This window comes from Pyrus communis, chromosome 2 (assembly GCF_963583255.1).
Source record: "Pyrus communis chromosome 2, drPyrComm1.1, whole genome shotgun sequence".
In the NCBI taxonomy this organism is placed as follows: domain Eukaryota; kingdom Viridiplantae; phylum Streptophyta; class Magnoliopsida; order Rosales; family Rosaceae; genus Pyrus; species Pyrus communis.
Window position 1 is genome coordinate 35,336,533 of NC_084804.1, and position 26,491 is coordinate 35,363,023.

Sequence of the window (26,491 nt, forward strand, 5' to 3'; positions counted from 1 at the left end):
ACCATTATCTGAAAGGCTCCAAATTTGTTGAAGCAAAGATCAGTGAAGCCACTTGTGTGCCTATGATGGAAAGGAAATGAGAGAAAAGGATGGGTGCAGACCAATGAGAAGGGAGAGCAAGGAGGGAAATGAGGAAAATGAGGGAAGGGAGAACCAGTCGACCGGGTTATTTCCCTTTGACCCGTGACCCGACTTGGTTCCCTTCAAAATTTTCGATTGTTTTTCTTTGATTTTTCCAGCGAATTGCACTGAACCACCACCTGTAAATGGATCCCCAACCTCCCTGCTCCCATTTTCACCAAAATTTCGAGAGTTTGTTGCCTCGGTTTCACGAGAATTGCACCGACGGCATCATGGGGTTCACGGCGATGATCCACCATATTTGAAGGTGATTCCTTTCACCACCACCACCATTAGCCTTCTCTTGAGCCCAGGAACAAACCCCAAATAAGTTTGTAGGCGGTGGACTAGCGAGAAGACGAATCGAAGTTCACCCATTTTTGGGTTTTCGGCGGATCAAGGTGATTCGAGGTGTTTCTCGGTCGAATCAGACTTTGGACCAGGTATGAAAGTTGTTCCTCTCATTGAGATCTACATGCCAGAAAAATTTGGTAATTTTTAAAGTTAGTCGGAAAATTAGGTTTCCGCTCGTCGAAAACCGCCATCTGCGGCAGCATGTGGCCAATGGGCTGACGGTGCCTCTTTAAGTTAAATTCGATATCCTAATTTCAGATTTGATATCCATTTGATGTGATTTGATTGTTTGAACCTCGTTTCATTAGGGTCCACCACTTGACTACTGTAGCGAATGACGATCCGACCGTTGGATTGTCACCAAATCTTAATGCGTTATAGCATATAATATTTGAGGACATTAGAAATTGACAGATTAGGAATCTAATGTATGAATTTTCCCAAATTGAATTTCCAAGTTTGTAAAACCAAACACTGACCGCCACTTGAATTGGTGATTGGCAGAGATCCGATTGTTGGATCATGTCTAAATTTTAGTATGTTGTTCTATGAGCATAATGAGGACCTTAGGAAGTTACGGATCCAAAATCCGGTGTGTGGATCTTCCGGATCAAATTACATAGGGTTGTGGACCCCACCGTTGACTGAGAGTTGACTTTTGGTCAACATGTCGTTTAAAATACTAACTGTAGTACTACGGGAGACTAAGTGAAGTCTAATGGGCCTACATTGGTTAGTGAGTGACTTTAATATATGTGATATGGTTATTATCTTGGTTTTGTATTTAATGTCTTTTGTGGATATCACTTGATTTTATAAAATGTAATTTGATTGTGTATTATAAACATTTATGAAATGTGATTTGAAGTGCATAATTGAAATGTGGTTTGATTTGGATGATTGATATAGTGTGATTAAATATGAGGGCTAGTAGTGGACCGTTAACCCATTGTCATGGGTTTTGTTGCTTCGAAGCTTGTTTCATATCCCATTTCATTGTTTCATTTCTCACTTCGTTGATCCGTTCTAAATTTAGTACTTGTGCTTTGTTCAGTTCATTGAGCTTTTGTAAATTGAGTAACTTGATTCATGTCTTCTTTCTTTGAGCTGTTGTTATGTTCCTTGGACTTCTGCTCGGTCTCATTGAGTGATCCGGAACTAGGTTCTGCTAGGGTTCCATTAAGTGGTTCAGTTCCCTACTCCGTCTGGATTTCGTTGAGTGGTTCGGAATCCCTTGTGTTTCGCGATTCCATTGAGTGGTCCGGAATGATATCCTGGCTTTGATTTCATTGAGTGGTTTGATATCCATTGTACTCCGCGATTCCGTTAAGTGGTTCGGAATCGTATTCACTCGAATTTCGTTGAGAGGTCCAGAATCCCTTTCGAAATCGTATCTTGGTTTAGATTCAGTTAAGTGGGCTGGAATCCCAATTGGTATTTTGGTTCCGTTGAGTGGTCCGGAACCCAATGTTGTTAGATTTCGTTGAGTGGTCCGAAATCCATATTCAGAGATGTAGGCTTCGGCCGAATTGTGTCGCTCTAGGCCTGCATTTTGGTGCATTGTATATGTTATTGATTGATATGATTGTGGAATAGTGTTCAGAAGCATGTGTGTGAATGGTATACATGTGTGAATGGCAAGATAACAATTGTTGTTTGGCTTATGGTTGATGTGTAGTGTGGTACTTTAAGTTTATTGCTAGAAGTATTTTACGAAAGGTTTAGAGTTTAACAAATGGTGAACTATGAATGGCTTGATCCCTTTTTAGGATACATAGGCAGTCTAACGAAGAGGTTAGATGTAGCCATAAAGTATACGAAAATTTCTATGCAATTCGAATCTTGAGCTTTGCTTTGTACATATTCCGGAGGCGGGTTAGGTTAGAGATACGGATACTTGATGGCGTCATGTGCCGATCCTGGACGTATGTCGAGCTTGGGGTGTGACAGTTCATTTACAAATCAAAACGAAGTGCTATCAAAAGAAAATGTTTAAGATGTTGAAAATACAAAACGGGATTAGGCAACCATATCTTTTATTGGTAACTAAATGAATAATTTAGAATGATACAAACCCAATTCTAGCTCATCTGACTCCTCTCTCATCCTCGGCTCTGTATTTCAAAGGTTGAGTAGCCAACTTTGGAGAAGTCGTCAAATAATCACCATCCGTAGATTGAGAATAACCTACATTCACATTGCACAAAATTATATAAAAAAGGGGACAAATTAACATATTTAAAGTATTAAGATGCAAACATTTTAAAGATAAATTAAGCAAAAAAAACGAAACGAATCCAATGAAAATACAAAAGGAAATGAAATTAAAGAAAAGTTGCACTTTAAATATTTCAAATTAGTGATTAATCAACCAGTTAGTCGGTCTCAATGATCTAACATGCTAGGAACATCATACTAAAATTCAAATAAACCCCGTAAACTCTCAACTCCTCAACTCCATCACTCTACCACCACTGTTTCTGATTCACCTCTCCTTCAAGCTTTTCGATTACAAATTTATAATTGAATAGTCCATTTCAAATCATATATACATAGGCAGAAAAGCAAAAACTAAACTCCCACCACATAAATTAATCAGTAACCAAGCAAAGCAAAATTCTTGGAGACCAAAACAAACCCAATTCTTGAAAAAAAGAAAAAACATATATTTAAGTGTCCAGAATTTAAGCTTTACACCATATTCTGTTCTTCTAAATACACAGTTCTTTGGCCTTTAGATAGTTTATGTGGCTTACGATCAAAAGTTATAATTATATACAAAAGGTAAAATAGTCGATTGTAGACATTGTAGTGCATAATATGCCTACTTCATATAATTGCTAATAAAGGAACAATTCCTTTCTTTATTGACATTAAAAGGAACATCAATTCCACATAATGTCCATTGCTTTCATTCTCAAGCACACACCACAGATAAAACTAATGAAGGATTCAACACTTCAGTGAACTAATCAATGTCATTTTATATTTACTAATTGCTATAACTCAAAAGCGCGGAATTATCTTCAACTTTTTTCTCAATTCTCTATACAACCAATCATAACAAAAGAAAAAAGAGGATGATGCATACCTCTTTTATTGTTGATCACATGCATCTATTTGATTAGTCTATTATCTCACCATGCTTTCCAAATTACTGAACGAAGGTATCTTTGACCAGATAATACAACAGAAACACTGCACAAAGATATGAGCAAAATTTGATGAAAACCCACCAATATTCCAAAGCAAAACAAAGTTAGAAGCCGTTAACGAAGTCCATTGAGCATCAAAATTCACCAAAATTCATATAAATTTTCGTTAAAATCTTAAAACAACAATCCTATGATATTTTAAATTAAAAAAAAATTAAAAAAAAATCTAGGCAGCAAAACACTATCAAACGAACATGAACAAAGAAATTGCTAATAACAACAAACGGGGAAAATTACAGAACTTGGGTTTTGCCCAAAACCCCATCATGTTCTCAATTCCAACAAAGTCCATTGAGCATCAAAATTGCAAAAGAAAACTGTACAAAGATGAATAAGTCATACATATTTTGGTGGTGAAAATTACAAAAGAAAACCTGATTTTCCTCTACGCTGTGATGTTTTCTCCACCAGAAAACCTCTCCTTCTAATTCAGTACCTTAAACCAAAATGAGGAATACCTCCGTATGAAAAAATTTGAACTCTCCTACATATTCAACTCAAGTTACCCAAAATTTAAGCTCCAAAATTTAACATTTGAATTCTCAAATTACAAGAAATTAGTGAAGAAACAAACCCCAAAATTTCTTCAATTCATGAGCGAGCAAGGCCTTATGTCACATCCCGACTCCGCCGTAGTACAATATTGTCCGCTTTGGGCGACGCCCTCACGAATTTGTTCCTGGGCAAGAAAACCTTACTACCCAAAACGCGTCATGCTAGGAAGAGAGGGACATGTACATATAAGGCCAGGGACCAACCCTCACCTCGCCAATGTGGGATATTACAATCCACCCCCTTTAGGGAGACCAACGTCCTAGTCGACACATCTGAACAGACGGTGAGTATGGCTCTGATACCAAATTGTCACATCCCAACTCTGCCGTAGCACGGTATTGTCCGCTTTGGGCCATGCCTTCACAGATTTGTTCCTGGGCAAGAGATCCTCACTACCCAAAATGCATCATGCTAGGAAGAGAGGGGCATGTACATATAAGGTGACACATCCCGACCCGGATTGTCCACTAGGAGTCCGAATTAAGTTGTGTTGGCCGACACCTGGAAGGTGACGAAGCCATAAAGTGTAGGGATGTGGAAAATGGGAATGAATTTAAACTTAAAAGTGCCTAAATACAAGAGTGCGCTGTGAGCGGGAATGAACCCATTTCACACGTGACAGCAGAGCATAAGTAAAGTACAGTAGAGTGGATTGAGAATCATACCATTGAAGGTAATCTCCAATACCAAGATTTGCCACGAATTCTCGTTAATAAGAAAGCTCAGCTATTAAAATCTGGAGGGGCGAAAAACAAGGGTGAGTGGATCTGAAAATAAAGTTTAGATGAAAACCTTTTGAAAACGTTGTAACCCATCGCTGTAAAACCTGTATAGTTTTCAGAAAATTATACTCCATATAAGTATGAAATCAAGTGCAAATCAACAGTAAATCCAAAAAAATTCCAAATCACTACATATCATCAGCAGCATAATAAAATCAGGTGCTCGTCAATTTATGCTAACACATGAGCCGGAGTTTCATAAGGCAACTTGTACGACTCATAAATCAATCTATGATAACACACGAGTCGGAGTTACCTAATACAATCTGTATGACAGTGTCGAAGTTGCCTATCACAACCTGTACGACAATGTTGGAGTTGCCTATTATTGCAACCTGTACAACAATGTCCGAGTTTCCCATTATTGTAACATGTACAACAGTGTCGGAGTTGCCTACTATTGCCCATTATTGCAACCTGTACGATTGCAACCTGTACGACAATGTCGGAGTTTTCCATTATTGCAACCTGTACGACAATGTCGAAGTTGCCTATCGCAACCTGTACGACAATGTCAGAGTTACCTAAAACATAAATATAGTCATGTCATAACTCAATCATTTCAAATAACACCATAAACTCACCTGAACTTACCTGCAAGTCCCGCGTTCACCTTAGCATTTCCAAGCATTCACAACAATTATATGCAAGTAATATGCATATAGATATGTCATGATGCAATCTAAATTAGCCTAGGATGGGCAGGTGGGGTCTCGACTCACACGTGTCACCACACATAGTGGTCGGTCGCCCTGACTCGCCAGAAAAATCAACTATTTCTAAAAATTCTCAAATTTCATAAAAATGTAGACTCAATGAGTAGAGTAAGTTTTATACCTGTGGCCAATTCCAATTTGGCTAGGAAAAAGCCCCAATTTAGCTCGAACCCGCCAGAAACCCTAAGTTTTATACTTGTGACAACCCGTCCCTAATTTTGAGTTTTATAAATTTTAAAATAGTGAAATGATGAAAATGCCCCTAGAGGCACGGACTTTGACTTCTGTGGAGCATTGTCTAGAGCAATGTATGACTTATTCCTATAGCACATTTGTGTAGTACTCATTGGTACGAACACATAGGCAAAAGCTGTTTGCGAGTCCGGATGGTTACAGGCATTTGAAAGTGATTATTTATATTTTAGATTATCAAGTGTTAAACTCCCACCTTGTGGGAAGTCTGACCATTCATGATAAAGGGAAGGAACCAATCAGAATTAGAGGAGGAAGTGTGGACTAATCAGACAATTGGCAAGGGACCAATTAAAAGAAAAGGCAGCAGGCAATCAGGAAAGGGACCTTTTTCTTCCGTCGACTAAACCCACGACAAAACCGGTTTCGACCCGGTTCTAATTCCGGCCAATTTATGCCATTTTTCAAGTGAAATTCACCCCACCTTCACCTGCAATCACCACCATACTTCTTCTCCTTCATTTTTCACCTAAGATTCGATGGAAATTAGGGCAAATTCGTGGCATTTGGACACGGTGACACCAATTGGTTTTGGAGGCGATTCACCAATCTAGTGAGTTGCAATACCCATCACCACCCTCAATCAACTCCCCTTGGACCCATAAACAAGACCCAACCAGTGTTAGGGGCGTTGGAATATTGAAGAAATCGAATCAACGAATACTCATTCTAGGGTTTTTGACGGGTTCATGTGATTTGGAGCCTTTTCCAACCAAATTAGACTTGGCTGCATGTATAAAACTTGCTCTACTCATTGAGATCTTCATTTATGTGAAGTTTGAGAAATTTTAGAAATAGTTGATTTTTCCGACGAGTCGAGGCGGCCAACCGCCGTGTGCGGTGGCGCGTAAGCCAAGTCAACCCTGACCTTTCTAAGCTCAGTTTGACACCCCAATTCCATAGATGAAGTCTGATTGATGAAATCTCATCGTTTGAGCATAGTTTTGATAAAGACCGCTACTTGAACATTATGTGTATTGACGATCCAATCATTGGATCATCACAAAACTTTAATACATTATAGTATGTAATATTTGAGGATATTAGAAACTTACAAATTGGGAATCTGACTTTCGGATCTTCCCGAATTGGATTTGTAAGTGCGTAAATAAAACGTTGACCGCCACTTGAATTGGCAATTGGCGGAGATCCAACCGTTGGATCATAATGAAACTTTAGTATGATGTTTTAGAAGCACAATGTGGATCTTTGGAAATTACGGATCGGAAATCTGAGAAGCGGATCTTTCGGATTGAGCTACGTAGGGTTGTGGACCCTACCATTGATCTTTGACTGACGGTTGACTTTTGGTCAATGAGTCTCAAATCATTCTAGAACGTCATTGGGATGTGTTTTATGTAAGTTATGTGTTTTATTGATAAGAGTTCTGAGACGTGACTGAATAATTGTTCTAGGTGAGGATCGTTCGTGACGTTTTGATATGTGTGCTAGGGAGTCATAACGCGGACCTCAGGTGAGTGGGTCTTTTCCTTTCTACTATATATATATACATGATTGATAATTCCACAAACATTTTTAAGTTGATTTATGCATATTACCTACGTATAATTACTGTGAATGTTTAGAAGTACATGCGTGAACTACGAATGGCTTGATCCCTGTTTAGGGTACGTAGGCAATCTAACGAGACATTAGATGCAGCCATACGTAATGATATTAAATAATTGAGACAATAGCCTTGTTTGGGGAATTGAACAATGGGAGGGACATTGGTGTAAAATGTGAGATTTAACCTTATATGTTGGTGGTTAAATGTTGGTTATAAATCAATGTGTGAAGAATCAAGAAATTAAAGTAAGGAAACATAAGTAATGATAGTTAATTAAACTAGTGTCTAGTTGGGCTTATCACCTATGATTATTCCTGGAAATAAATAGTTTGGAAGTGGGGCGTTATAGATTATGCATTTCAAGCCATGTTGTATATATATTTGGAAACACTATGTTATGGCTGAGTATTAGATTGCATTATGGCATATCCATATGTATATTATTTGCACATAATTATTGTGAATGCTTTGAAGTGCAAAGGTGAACGCATGACACACAGGTAAGTTTAAGTGAGTTTATGGTATTAGTTGAAATGATGGAGTTATGGCATGACTACATTTATGGTTTAGGCAACTCCGACATTGTCGTACAAGTTGCAATAATAGGCAACTCTGACCTTGTCGTACAGGTTGCCCATGAGTTGTACATGTTATTTTAGTTGCAGTTAGAGCTCATAAACCTGCACCCCGGTGTTAGTGCTCTCGCCCGTGGCCAGGGCACAGTCATTCACGTGATGTTCACCTCCCGCACCTTACGCTTACCTTGGATCCAAGGTAGGTGCACAGTCCTGTCGTACAGACCACAATAGGTGGTTCCGACTCATAGGTGACCCGCGATTGTTCACACAGTCTTCACGTGATCGTAGCACTTGAGTGTATTTATTTATACTCAGTCATGTCGTACAGACCACTTTAGGTGGTTCTGACTCGTGTGCAGGTATACTTATTGAACTACTGGCTAGCATGTTATTAAGCTATTAGTTAGCATGTTGATGAGCCATTGACTATCATGTTATTGAGTTATTGGCTAGCATGTTGATGAACTATTGGCTAGCTTGTTATTGAGCTATTAGCTAGCATGTTGATGAGCTATTGGGTAGCATGTTATTAAGCTATTGGGCAACATGTTGATGAGTTATTGGCTAGCATGTTATTAAGTTATTGGCTAGCATGTTGATGAACTATTGGCCAACATGTTATTGAGTTATTGGCTAGCATGTTGATGAGCTATTGGCTAACATATTATTGAGCTATTGGCTAGCATGTTGATGAGTTATTAGTTCAACCGTATAGGCCACAATAGGTGGATCCGGCTGACATACCATTTCATATTGATTTATTTCACATGGATTACTTATTCTTGTTGAGATATTTGACACGACATAGCTATGAGACTGTTATTTTGGTTATGGTTTTGAGTTATAGTCACGCATATTATTTTTTGGGAAATTATACAGGTGTCACGGCGAGGGGTTACTGCATTTGGTAATCGAAATTGGTTCGAAAAGTTTTGTTTCACTCACTCACATTTTCTATTTTTGCACCCCTCCAGGTTCTAGCAGCAGAGTTCCGTATCGACGAGGATTCATGGCACTTTTTAGTACAGATATCTTATTATGATGGTACAATCAGTATTTTACCTTTTTGTACTCTACTTATACTCTGTATCACGTGTGTATGGGTCTATACCCGCTCACTGCGCACTCGTGTATTTAGGCATTTCTAAGTTTAAATTTATTCATAGTTTTTACATTATCACACTTTATGGCTTCGTCACCTTCCAGGTGTCGGCCAGCACGGCTCGATTTGGGGTCCTAGTGGACATTCTGGGTCGGAGTGTGTCATAATATCTTAACCTCCAAGTATAAAAACATTAGGCTCATTGATTGTAGTCCAATGCAAAACTTTATCCCCAAAATTTTTTAAGCGTGCATTTACAGATGCAGTGAAGTCTTTTCTGCATCCACAAAAATATTCCATCATGATCATCTCAAATCCCATTTTCTGCATGTCCCATTTAAAACTCACCCATAAATGTTAGTAACTAACATAGTTTTTCGACTAACCCATCCTCCACACTCATCATCAAGTGCCTCTGGGAGATTACTGTAGTATAAAGTAACACGTGGTTCGATTCTTTGGAAACAAACAACCTAATTAATTATGAGCATAAAGAAATGTAGATCACTACAACTACTAAATTATTAATAATAAGTGATATAGCTACTAAATTATTAATACTAAGTTGTATTTTCTTTCTTTAATAGTATAAGCAGGGAACTATAGAAACATAATTTGGATAAACTGTCACCATGGCTGATTAGTTCATCAATTGTAATATTTTACATCATTTGGATTGATAGGTCCTCTTCCATACCGATTATTGTTTTAAGTGTGAAAGCTACTTGCTTTGTTCAATCTGAGTTATAATTTGGTTATCATTCATGCTTAGGAAAAGTCTTGACCATGAGATGAAAAATCTATATGCCTTCAAACCAGTATTCACCATTCGTTGAACATCTTCCTACAATGGTATATATGATATATATGATGCGTGCGTATCAAATAGCATCAACATGTTTCTAATTAGTATGATATGGATTTCTGCAATACAAAAAAGCGCTTAGTCTCGAATCGTCTCAACAAAGAAATGAAAGGATCGATTTCCACTATTTGCTGATAAAGAATTAGAGCTAACAAAAAGGGAATTAGCATCAACATGTATATTCTAATTTAATTTAATAAATTCCCTTAAAATCCCCAAGAACCCTAATTTATAACCCCAAACAAAGGCAAAAAGGAGAGAGAAAACCCAAATAAAGGTAAATTCAATGAATTCAACATACCGTAATAAGAGGGAGGACACTTTCCGATGGCTGAATTTGTTGACGACGGCAGTGGTTGTCCGTCATCGCTGTACCTCTAATAAATTCCCCTAAACATGCTTCATTACCTATGCATAATTATTATAAATATTTTCAATTTAGTCTAATAAGAAAATAACTATTACACCCTTCTCTCTTCACTTTCTTCAAAAAAAAAAAAACAAAAGATTTTTAAGTTAGTTAGAAAATAACTATGGTATGAATAATACATTCAATAAGTACAAGATTTCTTACTTGTACTCAATGAGGGTAACCAACTGGAACAATCAGTTTGCATAAGGATGATAGCTTTAAAAATGAAACTACATCATGAAGCTTCCTACTGACTCTCTTCTTCTGGGTTCTACTGTCCATAGACCACACACATCATAGAGCAACACTGGAGTTTTTGTGTATTCATGTGCAATACTCTCCATAACTTCCACATTTAAAGGAGAGAAACCTCCCGAGTTATCAACAAAGAATTGAAAACCTATCAAAATACACACACTTAAGCTTATACATTAAATCAAAGTACATGTTGAACCCCAACATTAAGAGGCTTATACAAAATAGGAGCACGAAAAACTCATATGAAACTGAAAATATTGGATATTACTGTGAATACGAAAATCTTGCGACAAATGAGACAAGAACATGTGTACAAAATAAATTTGTTTGTATTAATGAATTTGTAGTGTTATAATCTCTTTACAACTTGATCCTCTTATTCGATCTCCAAAATGTGTGGATGTGTAGTGTTGTTGATCCAAGGGTTGCGATAACTTGATCTTGGATGAACGATTGCCACAAGGTTTTGGATCTTGACAATGGAGATTTGATGAAGAACACGAAGGATTTTCCGAGTCTCATTGAGTGCTTGAGTGATTGGGGCTTTGAGTGCTTGAGAGCTTCAACATCTGGGTGTGAAATGATTTATGGACCCTTTTCTTTGTCTTGGAGCCTCCTATTTATAAACTTTCCAAGCCTTAACTACAGATGGATTTGGCCTTGATTGTGGGCTTGATTAATTGATGAAACAATCAGGACTCTTTTGTGGGCCAGTTTGTGATTTGACTCCATCAATTAACATTTGATTCAATTAAATTAAAATCAAATCAAATAATTCCTTTTCGCCAAGTGTTGACACGTGTCCTTCTTGATGACTCAAACGATTTTGTTGAGTCACACGCCATGTGTACAATTTGTGCGACACGTGGCGCATGCCACGTATGCCTTGGCATGTCAAAACTTTAATGCGTTGTTGAACATTTATTTCACCGAAATTTTGATGTCTACAAATGCCCCCACTTCAAGGCGCGTCGTATGCATGTGTATGTCACATGTAGAACCTGTGTTTTGAAGTCCCTCACATAGTGAATGTATTTGACCACTATGCTTTTAAGTCCCTCAATGTAGATGTCGATTCAAGGGCTTTCGAAGCTTGATCTTGAATTGGGCTGGAGGTTTCTTCAAGGGTCGTCAAGGCTTGGTCTTGAATTGGGCTGGAGGTTTCTTCAAGGGTCGTCGAGACTTGGTCTTGATTGAAACGGACCACGAGCGGTTTCACGTGGTGGGTGATCTTCGACGGCCAAAGAGCTTTCTGGTTTCCTCCAAAGGTTTGACTTTGCTACATTTCTTTGGAGTCGAATTTGATCCAAGGGTGGTTTAACACTTAACCTTGAATCAGACTTGTCATTTCTTCAAAGGCCGTCAAGGCTTAATCTTGAATGAAATGGGACCACGAGGAGTTTCACGTGGTGGGTGATCTTCGACTTTGTTGAAGACGAATCGACACATGTATTTGTTGTGCTTGTTGATTCTCCACGAGCTTGATGAATAACACAATTGTTTGGATATTTGAGAGAGTTCTGGATGTCCGGAGTTTCGACTTGCTTCCTTTTGCTCTTCTCGCTCATGAATGAGTGCCTAGTATCTATAGGCAAAAAATTGGACTTGATTTGAAAGACCCAATTGGAACTAGACTTTCTATGCTGATTTGAGCCACATACATATTATATAGGGTAAAGTACAAAAAACTACCTCAACTATTGGTGCCACGACATTTTCATACCTCATTTTTTAAAATTGACAATGTCATACCTCATCTTATGAATTTGTGCCAATATTACACCTTCCGTTAGCTTGGCATGAATTTTTCAGTTAAATGCTAAAGTGGCTTGATCCGGGACCCATTTTCTATTAAAACATTAATAAAATATTATTAAAAACTAAAAAAAATCATTTAATAATTTTTAAATATTAAAATAATAAAGAAAAGTAAAACTAAATAAATAAATAAAATATAAAAGAAAAAAAAAACCTTCACGTCCCCTTTCCCCACGCCCTTCTCTCTCTTCTCCCCTATCTTCATCTTCTTCCCCCTTCCAGCACCCTTCCTGCAACCTAGAAAAAAAAAGGAAAAAAAAAAAAAACCAATTTATCTTCCCCCCCCCCAACTCACGATTTTCCTCGACCCCCCTTCCTTTCTTCCCCCCTCCCGTCTTCCCTAAGCCCGCACCCACCGTTGCACCCACTACCTGCAACCCAAAAAAAAAAAACCCAGGAAAAAACCCAAATCCCGTTGAGAAATTCACGCCAAGCTAACGGAAGATATAACATTGACACAAATTCATAAGATGAGGTATGACATTGTCAATTTTAAAAGATGAGGTATGAAAGTGTCGTAACACCAATAGTTGAGGTAATTTTTTGTACTTTACCTTATTATATATTTTATATATATAAACATATACACACACAGAGCACCATCACCCTTCTTTTTTTGGTTTTTTTGTATTTGTATTTTTTTTTGCTTCTTCTTTTGGCTTTTCACACGTCACCATCATCTATCAAATGATGGCTATATATATATATATATATAGATTTATTTATTTTTTTTGACATTTGCTTTCCGCAGCAACCATCATTCCATTAAATGAAGGATTACATTTTTCCTTGACATTGCTTTCCACACGTCACATCACCCAATCAAATGATGACAATCACCGACTTTTAATGACTTTGCTTTCCTCACGTATGTTTTTTTCTTTTTTTTTTTGGGACTTTTCCTGATTTGTTCCTGCTGTCTTCCCCATCCTTGGTTCCTGATTTCAAGTAAGAAAGTCATGGCATCCTTGAAAAGTTTTTTCTAATTTAGATTTTCATTTTCCAAGTTTGGAGGATGTGATTGGGGTTGACTTCTGTGAGGATTTCTTCCTTCACACTTAAAAAATGGGCTGATCTTCTTTAGAGTGACCTAGTGTAAGCATCCCAAGTTGTTTTTCCTTTCATCACGCCATATTCAATTTTGCCTTTTGATTTTTCTTTATGGTTTCCTTCAATTTTGCTTTCTTTCCCTTCTAAATTCCTCGATTCCTTTTAACATGCTTCCTTTAATTTGATTCTCTTGGGTCTATAAATTGCACACAGCCATCTCTCATCTCTTGTCGTGGCCTTCGGTACAAACACCCCTACACAGATTAACATTCACCCTCTCATTTTTATTTGATTCCTTTTGCAGGTAGCTCTACGCATCATCCTCAGATTTTGCCGTGTTTTGCCGATATGCTGTTACCCGCTTCTGTGCACTGCATCTTGCTGTCTGTCCCTGTGCTGTTACTTTCTCCATCTCTTCTGCAATGGGGGTTACGGCTTCTCTTGTTCCACATCTGCTGCGTTTGTGTCATATGTCTGCGTTTGTTCTCTCGGCCTTTGTGTTCGGGCAGGAAATCTCATTGGGAGGGTCATTAGCTCGAGCACGCAGCTCCTCGAGGAGTTGGTACTTTGGTTGATCGTCGGGCTTCGGCTTGCCGAGATGCTGCAAGAGGAGGACAAAGTTAGTTCTGAAATGTGCCTTTATGGGGCCTTAGGTATAGGCTTTAAGGTGAGTTAAGTCTACATTAAGTTCTTTTCTATGCCTTGAGATCAAGGACTTTTAATTAGTTATCTTGTATGGTTAAGAGGTGGAGGTCCAGATCTAATCAAGTCATCAATTTAAATCATATTTAGTCTTCTTACGATAGTAAAACCACTAATTAAACTAGATTTGAGAACTGATGGAACTTTGGTTCATCAAAAAACTGGAAATGACTTGAATATATACTGAGGAATACATCATAACACCAGATCTATTAACTTAAAGACAAAACAAAAAGAGTCGGGCAAGATTTCACCTTGTCAGGCAAGGTTCAAACGTCATGCGGTCTCTTCTCTTTGTAGTTACAAGGGGTTGAGTATTAAAGCAGGATGAGTGGTGAACAAGTTTACACAAGAGAATCGATACTACAACATTTAAAAACGGTAGCAGAGCTTTTACACTAGACAAAAGATGTATTTTTAAGGGGAGTCTATGGCTAAAGGGTGCATAATCTGGACAAAGCACAGCTTTCTGGGTATTTGCTTGACAGAGAGGCAAGTTGTATGTTTGTTTGTTTGATTGGTTAAGTATCTTTATCTCTGGGCCCTCTTCCTTTTTTTATAGGCGAATTAACCTGACTGTACTGCTTTTGCTCTTGCCTAAAAGCAACTGAAGGATAGTGAGTCATCAACATTTTACATGTTTTGCCATTCAGAAAGTGCTTTTAGGCCGGAAGTAGGTGGATTTCCATCGGTTGTCACTTCTCTTGTAAACATCTAGCTTTTGCATTAAATGGGGAGCCATCATATTGTCTTGAGATGGGTATCTGGGCTTGACTCTGGGCCTCGGGCAAAATCTTCTTTATTGAGCTCTTTTGGGCTTTTTTCCCTTGAAGTCCAAAGTTAAATATTAACTCAAACACTTTGCTCGCATGCTTGTTGCTTTCATAAATTCAGGCCCCAATAATTTGCTGGATTTATTCTCGCAATAATTTGGGTAACAAAGCCATCCCGACCGTTGCACCAACTATGGCTTCTTGCTAATGAGCACTGCATCCAGTTCCTTTGGTTTGGCATAGGTTTTAAGTGGGTGAAGACCCCACTTTAACATATGTATACTTTTTTATTGTCATTTTTTTGTTTTGTTTTTGGCACGTTTTTTATGTAGGTGACAATGCTTGTGGAAGTTTGCGCGCGTTCCCTTGTGTTTTGCCACTCGAGCCCGCATGTTGTCTTCAAGCACAATTTCTACCAGTCGGTAACGGTTTTCTGCGAGTTTGCAGTTAGTGGCAGCTTCTTGCAAGTTTCTGCAGTTAGTGGCGGCTTCTTGCAAGTTTCTGGAATTAGTGACGGCTTTCTGCAAGTTTCTGCATTTAGTGGTGGTTTCTTGCAAGTTTCTGCAGTTGGTGGTGACTTCCAGCATTGGTTCTACGACGCATGTTGCTGTTGTCGCAAGGGAGGTTGCTCGCTGCAGAGGACTTGCTGTAATGAAGGCTTCTCGCCGCAAGGGAGTATGATCACCACAAGGCAATGTGATCGTCATAAAGGAGTGCTGCTCATCGCAATAGAGGTGTGCTCGCCACAAGGGAGTGATCGCCGCTATGACGACAAGTTGTGATGTCATTATGAAGACAAGCTGTGATGCCGCTGTGACAACCACTGTTGTAGGTGTCACTTCTATGCTCGCATTGCCTCTAGGACAACATTGCCTCTGATGCACATTGCGCTTGTGGTCACACCATCTTCGGGAATCTCCGTTTCACATTGCTCTTGCCGCTTGCTCATTCGTGGAAAACATAGATGCATTGAAAACATTGGAAAACTTGTTTATGATTCAGTTGCACAACTTCAAAGACTTTGTCTCATAGTGATGGCTTGATCTTGCATCTTTGTCTCAAAGGTTGGAACATTTTTTTTTTTTTCATTTTTATGTGACTAAACTCGACTTTTATTTTCGAGCTGCCTACATACCCTTTCGAAAAAGAGATCAAGTCATAACATAGTTCAAATATGTTTGTTTGTTTGTTTGTTTGTTTTTTTTTTTTTTTTTTTTTTTTTTTTTTTTTTTTTTTGTTTTGTCATGACTTATGCATGAGCTGCACTTTCAGGTTTTCAACTCAACGGACATTTTTTTTTTTTTGGTGTTATAGACAGCTTAGGTTCTTGCCAGCTATGAGCATTTGTTGTCACCTTTTATACGTGCGGACGAGGAGTTTTGGTGTCGCCTTTTAGGCTGGTGCGGACAAGGAGCTTTGGTTGTTGTCTTTTAAGCTCGTGCGAACAAGGAGCTTTGGTTGTCACCTTTTAGGCTTGTGCGAATGAAGAACTTTGGTTGTCGCCTTTTAGGGCTTGTGCAAACGAGGAGCATTTGGCGTGAATTTGTCAAGTGATCTTGGAGAGGTGTTCCTTGCAAACTTCATAGCAAGGAGTCCTGACCAATTGATTATTGAAGAAGTCTTCGAAGAAGAAATCGCACATCGTGGTGGGGATGGATGATCTTCGTGTCGAAATTTCATCATCTTCAACACTTTCACGTCGCTTTGGAGGTTGACGAGAGCTTATTTGCCTCATTTTTTATTGGTGAACTTGTGGACAAGGCGTATGCTTCTTGCACTTTCACGTCACTTTGGAGGTTGACGAGAGCTTCCTTGCCTCCTTTTTTATTGGTGAACTTGTGGACAAGGCGTATGCTTCTTGCGCTGTTTCTTCGGAATGATAAGAGTACATCCTTCAATTTCGCTCTGCTTAATTGGCATAGTTTTAGAGTATGCCCCCAGCGATCGAGGTGAAAATGTTGAGTCGAAATAGCCAAAAGTGACGGTGGTATGGTTTGACTCCACATCATCAAGATCTAGGTCGATAATTCCTTCTTGGGCCAGCTTCATGATGAAATCTTTCAGCACGAAGCATTTTTCGACCAGATGACTGATGACGCGATGGTATTTGCAATATCTTGGGTTGTTTACTCGATTCATTTCTTACGACCACTTGCACTTGGGCAACTCGATCACTTTCTTGCCCAGCAAATCCTTCAACATGGTAGCCACATTGGTGTCGGGGAATGGATAAGTCTTTCCCCTTAAGCTCATTCAAAGTGTGTTTATGCCTCTTTTGGTCACGAAAAGCTTCGATTTGAATCACCTTGTCTCGTGTAGAGATTTTGACAGGAGCTGTGCTGACCATTGCTTCATTGAAAGGCTCCCTCACGGATTTGTCTATTTTTTGCCCAAAAACTTTGTCTTTTCTGTAGTTAGCAACCGCTTCTTTCTTCCCATGATGGGCGATGCTCAACTCAATGTCGTGGGCGCAGATGGCTAACTCCTTGAAAGTCCGTGGTTTGATGCCTTGAAAAATGTAGTGTAATCCCCAATGGATGCCTTGTATGCACATCTCAATCGAGGAGATCTCTAGGAGTCTGTCTTTGCAATTGAGACTTAGGGTGCGCCATCGATTGATGTAATCAACAATTGGCTTATCTTTCCACTGCTTTGTATTTGTGAGCTCCATCATGCTGACAGTGTGACGAGTACTGTAGAAACGATTCAAGAACTTCTACTCCAATTGCTCCTAACTGTTGATGAACTCAGGTTTTATGTTTATGTACCAATCGAACACATTCCCCTTCAGAGAATGGACAAATTGCTTCGTGAGGTAGTCTCCCTCAGTCGCCGCATTATTGTAAGTCTCAATGAAATGGGCGACATGCTGCTTTGGGTTCATTTTTCCGTCAAAGTGCATGAACTTTGGTGGTTGGTACCCCGTCGACATCCGCAATCTATCAATCATGTTGGTGTATGGCTTTGAGTACATCAGTGCATCCCTCGAAGTGCTTCCATATTGTGCCTTGATGGTATTTATGATCATTTCTTAAAGTTGTTGGATGAGCCCATTGATGTACCTTCAGACTCTAACTTTTGTTTCCCTCAAGCCTTGTTTGCCTGATGCTTCACTTCCTCGCCAGACTCCTGGTCATTCTGATTCTTCCTTAGGTCAAGACTGGCTCCTTCATCATGTTGTGCCTCCAATCGACTCATGAGCGTAGTGATCTGCACGTCTTTCTCTTTGACTGTCCTTGTCAGTTTCGCGATCGTCTCGTTCATTTGTGCAAGTCACTCCTCAATGGAGGTGCTAATGGTCATGAAAAAGATTTTCCGAGTCACATTTTTTTTGTGGTTCTTTACGGGAATAAGACTCCGAGTCTTATTGAGTGTTTGGGGGTTTTGAGTGCTTCAGAGCTTCATAATTTCAAAGCTTCAGCGTCTCAGTGTGAAATGATTTCTGGGCCTTTTTCTTTGTATTAGAGCCTTTTATTTATAGACTTTCCAAGCCTACAGATGGATTTTACCTTGATTGTGGGCTTGATTATTTGATGAAAGAACCAAGATTGTTTTGTGGGCCAGTTTGTGATTTGACTCCATCAATTAACATTTGATTAAATTAAATTAAAATCACATAATTCCTTTCTTCCAAGTGTTGACATGTGTCTTTCTTGATAACTCATGTAGCATTGGATAATGAATAAATCATTCTCTTAGTATTTAAATCTAAATGTAAAGGGGTCGTACGAGGTGTGAAGCGTAGGAGGTGAGTGAGTGATGAAAAAAACAAAACCAAGAAACGAACAATGCAACACAGTGTCTGAATTAAAATGTAAAAAAGCAGAACCAGAAAACGAACACTGTATTGCAGTGTCTGAGTCAAAATGTTAAAAAACAAAACCAATAAATGGACGCTACATTGCAGTGGTTGAATCCAAATGTAAAAATAATATAAAAAATAGAACCAGCAAGTGAACACTACATTGCAGTGCTTGAATTCTAATGCAAAAATCAGAAGTTGCGTGACCTGTGAAGCTAGGAGCTGTGTGAGAGGGGAAAAAAATACAGAATCAAGAAACGGACATTGCAACATAGTGTTTAAATTCGCATTGACCTATTCCAAAATATATAAAAAATGAGAAAGGGGGTGTCATTAAGTGGGTACCAGTAGTAATGACAGATTTTGCATTTTTTTGTTTGTCTTAAATGCATTTAAGTATTATAATACAGGATTAATCTATTTATAATTAACATAAATATTGTTATATTTTGTTCAATAAAATATTATTGATATATTGTTAATATTATAATTTTTTTATTGATTATATGCAAAATCACACTTTAAAATATATGGCTCATTACTTTACACAAAACAAATCCCAGTTTACACAAAGGTTTGTTTTTGTAATTTTAATGAGTTATATGCTCAAGCTGTGATTTGAAGATAAATAAGAATGAGTGCTTGAGAAGTTTATTGCGTGATTGTCGATTGTTACATGCTATATTCATACATGTTATGAAACGTAAACATTCGTATTCTAACATTTAGATTGAAACTGTGTAAATTAGTGTTGTTAACCAATTAACCTCCAACATTTATGGGTTGGTTTGAATATATTTTTAAAATGACATAAAGCGCTTTTAAATAAAATGTTAAAAGTTTCTACAAGAAGCATCAGTTATGTGCTTCTTCCAGAGAACACTTGAGGGCTGCTTTGGAGAGGGAGGGTAAAACTTAAAAAAGTGTTTTACGAAGAAGCAACAATTCGGCCAAAATCAAATCGAAAAGCAAAATCGTAACGAGAAAGAGACATACAGCACCCACAGTGATGAGGACGATGAAGTATATAAAAAGGGTGACGACGTTTAACGCTCCTCAAGGCAAAGGCAAGGGCAAAAGCGCGGTGGACAATCTCCTGAAACTAAGCCGTATTAACGCTCTGTTTGCGCTCTTCTACTTGTTGCACGATGACTTGGAATTTCAATTCCTGATTTGCTTTCGCTAATCTCCAAAATTCCCCCACTTTTCCCCATTTTGTGTTTTGTTTTCTTCTTTATTTTTTTCACCATCTCGATACGATTGCCGACTGCTTCCACCAACCCGGAAGGTCTGCATCTGCGTGCCATTCGCTCTTTCTTGCTTTTTATTTGTTTATTTATAATATTTTCTTGAAAATTTTGAATTGGATCGGATCTTTGTTTACCCTATCGAAGCTGGAAAGAATTATAGGACTAATATCTGCATACATGTATAAATCTGTATGTATTTTGGGTTTTTCTTCTATAAGGAATTACTTGGTAGCATAAATAATTGGATATTGTGTTATTATATGATGAGAGAATTTCTTTTGAAACTTATAGACAGAAGAGAACCAGGCTGGCATCCATGGAAAATGGTTTGCTTTGGCTTTTAATTTAATTTAGTCAAATGGGTTTTATTAGTTTACTTATTTCTCCATCATCTTTTGGTAAAACAGAGCTTTGCTGAAACACTGTGTTTCCTTTAGGAATCAGAAGGGACTTTTGCTTGGCTGCTAAGGTGAATTTGGCCCTTTTGGAAAGTACCCCTTTTCCTGTTACTGAACTGGATCTTTTTTTCCCTTTCGTTTTAGATTTTGGTTTGGTATTTTTCTAATTAAGTTTTTCTCTAAATTGTCTATTGTGTAGTGTAGGTACTTGCCTTCATTCACAATCTACAGTCAAAACATTTCATTTTGTTCCATTAAAGATGAATATTCGCGTCATCTTGAAAACGTAGGAGCATGTAGCTGAATCTGCAAGCTATACAACATGCTATATTTCTGATTGCTTCATTGACTTCGATTTACAACCATCATAACCCTTTCATCATTTCCTCTTGATGTTAAATGCATGCAATTCGATTTCCTCTTTAAATAGTGGAAGTCAAGTTTTTTATTTCTTCGTGTAGGTACTCTGGTATCTATTTCTTAGTGGTTACCAGTACATTAGATTGATGTGCGATGCAAAGATCACGTAGTGCTCTTTTGAACAGAAGAGCTTTAGCGATCAGCGGAAGAAGCCACTTGTATAAGGTGTCTCTGTCTTTCGTTTTTGTCCTCTGGGGGCTTGTCTTTCTATTCAGCTCATGGTTCAGTTGTGGACACGGATACAAAGGTAACCACTTTTCTAAATACTCTTTATGTTCTTCAGTTGACTCCTCTTAGAAACTGTTACTGAGCATTTGAAATGATTTCTGGAGCTCTAATATGTTGGATGAACATTTTTTGTTGGGTTGCAATACCACTTCCGATGCTTAGAATAATGCAGAATCTATGCTCACTTAATCTTGTTTACCTGAAAATTAGCTCGTAGTTACAGCACATATCAATCTTTCTTTTCTATTTTCCTTTGTTTGGGTATCAACGATTCAGCATAGTAATGTAATATGTTGTCGTGTTGTGTGCTACGTTTCTACTTCGGTTGTTCAGTTAGTCAGCTATGATCTTGGTTGTGATGCACTGGGAAGTCTGTTTCAGTTTCTGGTGCTTCTTTGCTTATAATTTTAAGGCACATCTTAAACAAAGCTGTTGAAAAAACTGATTTATTATGTTGAATATAGTTTGCACATGCAATGTTAAAAGGAACTGTTTAATAGTTTTTGACATTGAATTGAATACATGATTTCATAGACCCAGTCAAATTAGTAGAGGTTCTATGGGCTAAAAATTATGTGCAGAGAGGTGTTTTGTGAGGATTAATTTCCAAATAATAAATCCCCATATAAATAGTTTTGCATTTGAAGAAAGAGTGAGGAAGTTTGGGTTTAAAAATAAAATGTGCTATGTTGGACAAGTTGGAACTTGCAATTCAATATCTGCAAATTTCAGTTGCAAGTCTATTTTTATTTTTATCAAATAGGTAATACGCATGGCCATTTTAATCAAAGGAATTGAAGCTAAGGTCGTTTGCTCTTCCACAAAGACAAAGAAGGCTTGGGTTTGAAACCCCATTCCTGCTTAACATCAGTATTTTTGCGCTCAAGGAAATGTTGTGGAAGGTTTCTGCAGATAGCAATTGCATGAATATTCCTGAGATTAAGTGGGCTTGCAGTTTTAACAAGCTCTGAGATATTCTGATAAAATTTTAGCTGAAATTCTCTGTGATAAAATAACTAATGGACTGTACCCATTGTGTGGACAAATGAGTTCATTGAAGAATTATTGCCTGTAATTTTTATATTTAAGACATAGTCTGAATGCCATGTTGATTTTATAGAGACAAAACCAGAACATTATTTTTTATAATTGGCGATGCTAAGATTAAAATAAGAGAGTGACTCTTATGGCCTTGTATTGATCATACTGTTTTTCGCTCTTACTTTGATATTAAATATGGTCAACTATGTGCATGCTTATGAGCTATTTTAGTGGTCAACTATGTGCATGCGTATGAGCTATTTTTCCTATTTTTCTGTTTATTTAGATGGATCCACTGTATCTCCAGTTGGTATATCAACTTGGGACGAAGCTAAGCTGGACCGTGATGAACACTATGATTCTGTAAATATACAAAAAGAAACTGATTTTGTCTACTCTTCTGGAGGTGAATGCACAAATGGGATTGAAACTGGTGGTTTAAAGGGTGAGTTATCTGCTACGGAAAGAAGTAAACACCATGTCTCAGCTGAAGGAAGTCCACATCATGCCTCAGCTGAAGGAAGTATGTTTCATGACTCAGCTGTGGGTGGGCAACCTGAGGTGGTGAATGCTGGTTCAGGTGCAAAACTTGAAAATGATGCTCTAAAGAATGGTCGCTTGCCACGTGCTGTGCCTCGTGGTCTCGATGAATTCAAAAGCAAAACATTTAGTTCCAAAAGTAAATCTGGAAATGGTCAGGCTGAAGGCATAAAACATAGGGTGGAGCCTGGTGGTGCAGAGTACAATTATGCGTCAGCCGCAAAGGGAGCCAAGGTCTTGGCTTTTAACAAGGAAGCTAAGGGTGCCTCTAATATCTTAGGCAAAGACAAAGACAAGTACCTTCGCAATCCATGTTCTGCAGAAGAAAAGTTTGTCGATATAGAGCTTTCCGAAGAAACCTTAGTAGATTCAATTGAAATAGCTAATCTTGAGCACTATTCATCTAATTTAAAAGATTTTGAGGTGCTTGGCAGTTTGGCTTATCCAACTAATGAATGGGTCTTTCTTGGGAATGGTACTGCTGCAAATAATAAACTTGTACAAAGGTTTGTTCTTCAGCAACCCAAGTGGGTGAGATATATTAAGTTGAAACTTTTGAGCCATTATGGTTCAGAATTCTACTGCACGCTTAGTAGTATTGAACTCTATGGAGTGGATGCTGTTGAGCGAATGCTTGAGGATTTGATTTCTGTTGAAGGCGGCTCGTTTGTTACTTCGGGAGCAGCAGCTGACCAGAAACCTGTGCCCTCCCACCCGGACTCCCCTGAGGGTGAGGAATTGTGTCCTGATATGGTTAAGGAATTGGAACCCCAAGATGCAGCTGGAGGGTCTGAAGTGAATAATAATATGATGAATAGTGAAGTGCCTGATCCTGTCAAAGAAGTTCATCAACAAGTTAATAGGATGCCTGGGGACACTGTTCTAAAAATTTTAATGCAGAAAGTTCGTTCATTAGATTTTAGTTTATCAGTTCTGGAGCGATACCTGGAGGAATCAACTTCAAAATATGGCAGTATTTTCGGAGAATTTGACAAAGATTTGGGAGAGAAAGATATAGATTTAAAGAAGATCAGAGAAGACATAAGAAATCTTGTTCAAAGCCAGCAAGTCATTGTATGTGAAACTTCTACGTTGTAGAATTTTGACTAGTACTAGATTTATTATGCTTCGTGTTAATATTGGTATTATCTTTCTTTATTGGTAGCATTATGCATTTTACTTTTCTAATGGTTTATTGTCCTCGCAGGCTAATGATGTTGACAATCTTATATCTTGGCAGTCCCTAGTTACCATGCAATTGGATAATCTAGTCAGGGACAATGCTATCCTCAGGTCAGAATTTTTTTTTTCTTGAATATTTCTTTCCTGAATCCGTGCAGTGTTGAGCTGACAGAGTAACAGTTTTTATTTAAAAGCCAAAAGTACACAAAATGAACAAGAAGTCCACCAGTACAACCAAGAGAAAACAGAATCAGCCTTACGCTGAAAGAAATACGACAAGACCAAACCTGATCTCCAATCTGATAAAATATTAGAGAAGGAATACTCTTTAAACTCTAAAGCACTAATTGCCCACATGGAAGCCCAAAAATGAACCTTATCCCACAAACAGTCAATTCATCAACAGGCTCATCCTAAGAAATCCACTTGTTTTGCTCTGCCCATAAAACCCACAAGACTAGCACTTCTCTAAAGTTTTCAGAAAACTCTGTTTTGAATCTGTATACATCTTTAGACATTAAACAGTAATTCTTTTAGTTTGAAGTAAATATTCAATGGGAATCGCCCAAGTAATATTCAATTTAAATTAGTCAAGTAATATTCAGTGTGAATTAGTCTTGAGTGTGATAATTATTTTTGAAGCACGTTAATTTATATACAAGGGGGAGGCAACCTTGTGTTTGTTTTCAATTGTGTTTTTCACCAAATATATGCAAGTGGAAGCAACCAAAAGAAAAGATTTATATATTATTGCAGATGAGTACTTGTTATGACAGCTAATAAAATTTGTTGTTGATTTTGCAGATCTGAGGTTGAAGGGGTGAGGGAGAAGCAGGCATCTGTAGATAATAAGGGTGTCATAATATTTCTTATATGCATAATTTTTTCATTGTTAGCTCTTGTGAGGCTTTTCACAGAAATGGCAGTTAGTGTTTGTATGATGGCATCGAGTGTTGATACGACGACAGAAAAGTCGAGGAAGTTTTGTTGGACGAGTTCTTCGTCCTGGATTTTTTTGCTTGTGAGCTGTATCCTTGTCCTATTTATATTATCATTATAATCTTTGGAGCTTTTCGGCATTCTTTGCTTGTGTTAATTCCTTTTACTACTTCTTTGTAATGCATCCAACATTACATTTGATACGTGTTGGGTGAGTGTGATTTGTAGGCGAACGTCGATTAGCAACACCAACCAACGCCGCATAGGCGCATAACAGCTTTTCTTTTATGCTTCTTATGGATTACATTCTCTGTGTATTGTTGTGTTCCTTTCAAGTGCAAATATAAAGATAGTATAATGGCACACGTAAGGGTGTCGAACCACAGAGATTGATTAGACCTCTACAAATTACTAACTTTATGTGAACCCTAACTAAACAATGAAACTAACAAATTGAGTTTGGATTTTGATTTGAGAAGTAAAGTAACTTAAAATGCAAGAGAATGTAAATATGAATAATAGAATGTGCATAAACGATAGGAATGGAACTAGGGATACCGATTTCACCATTACAAGCCAATTCCATAAAAATTAAGTCAAAGCACATTCAACTCCCCAATCTGCAACTAGGGTTCGTTTTACTCATTTATGATCATCCATCTGATGTGTGGTTGTGATCGAGTACTCCTAATTTGCAACCTAGTTGTGATGTTCAACTTAGATTACCAAATAAGAATCCATTAAGACAAGAAAACTTCAAAGAACCAAAGAAATCACATCGCAGGATGTATGCATAGCAGTTTCTTCATTCATTCACATGTCTCCCAAGATTAAGCATGATGTGTACTAGAACCTTGATCAAATAATATGTAAGATACCCTAACGATGATCAAACATTAAGATAAACAAACAAGTTGAACTATAAAATCAGTGAATGAAACAAGAAAACAGAATGATGACTCGAATACTTTAACTTAATAACATAGAATAGTTTTGCAAGGCTACATCGAAATCCCCAGCTATAAACTTAATTACACAAAGACACCATACTCAAATGCCAAAGATAGAATTCACCTCAACTCTAGTCCTCACAAATATCACTCAAATTTTCACTTAGATCATAAGGTGTAGTCTCTCCACAAATACAGGTGAATGAAATTATGTAAAAGAGATTCAAAAATTCTCACATATGAAATATGAAATAAAAGCATGATTTTTTAACAGATCTCATGAAATGAATTAGATAGCACACGTACTTACCAGCACCTATGAATACATCCCCAAAGATTCACAAGGTTGTAATGTAAGGCTTAGGCTATGGGCTATGAAAGAAAGGATAGGAAATACTAGAGCTTGGGACATACCAAAGTGACTTTGTTATCTATATGTGTCTTCATCACTTTAGTATTCCCCAAACTATAAGGTATGACTGTAATGGGTTAAGATGGGCAGAGTTTGGTGTGGGTGATGAAAGAACTAGGCTAAAAGTGTTTGGCTACAACACAGGTGAATGGAGCACACAAAGGGATGGCAATTAGGCCCTTCAGTGGTTAAACCATGCATAGCCTA

The 26,491-nt window shown here is 37.9% G+C and overlaps 1 protein-coding gene across 1 annotated transcript; it reads left to right on the forward strand.

Moving 5' to 3' along the window:
* Positions 1-19,838: 19,838 nt before the first annotated feature.
* LOC137725639 (SUN domain-containing protein 4-like) lies at positions 19,839-25,062 on the forward strand. Its single transcript, XM_068464394.1, has 5 exons — positions 19,839-20,212; positions 21,034-21,239; positions 22,548-23,875; positions 24,009-24,094; positions 24,788-25,062. Exons 2-5 carry the CDS (start codon positions 21,086-21,088, stop codon positions 25,041-25,043), a joined length of 1,824 nt encoding a protein of 607 aa, XP_068320495.1. The 5' UTR covers positions 19,839-20,212; positions 21,034-21,085; the 3' UTR covers positions 25,044-25,062.
* The last annotated feature ends 1,429 nt before the right edge of the window (positions 25,063-26,491 follow it).

Excerpts from the sequence above, each read along its gene's own strand:
- LOC137725639 (XM_068464394.1), top strand. The coding sequence starts at position 21,086 with ATGCAAAGATCACGTAGTGCTCTTTTGAACAGAAGAGCTTTAGCGATC. Across the intron at positions 23,876-24,008 it reads TTCAAAGCCAGCAAGTCATT|GCTAATGATGTTGACAATCT; the intron begins GTATGTGAAACT and ends TTGTCCTCGCAG. Across the intron at positions 24,095-24,787 it reads AGGGACAATGCTATCCTCAG|ATCTGAGGTTGAAGGGGTGA; the intron begins GTCAGAATTTTT and ends TTGATTTTGCAG.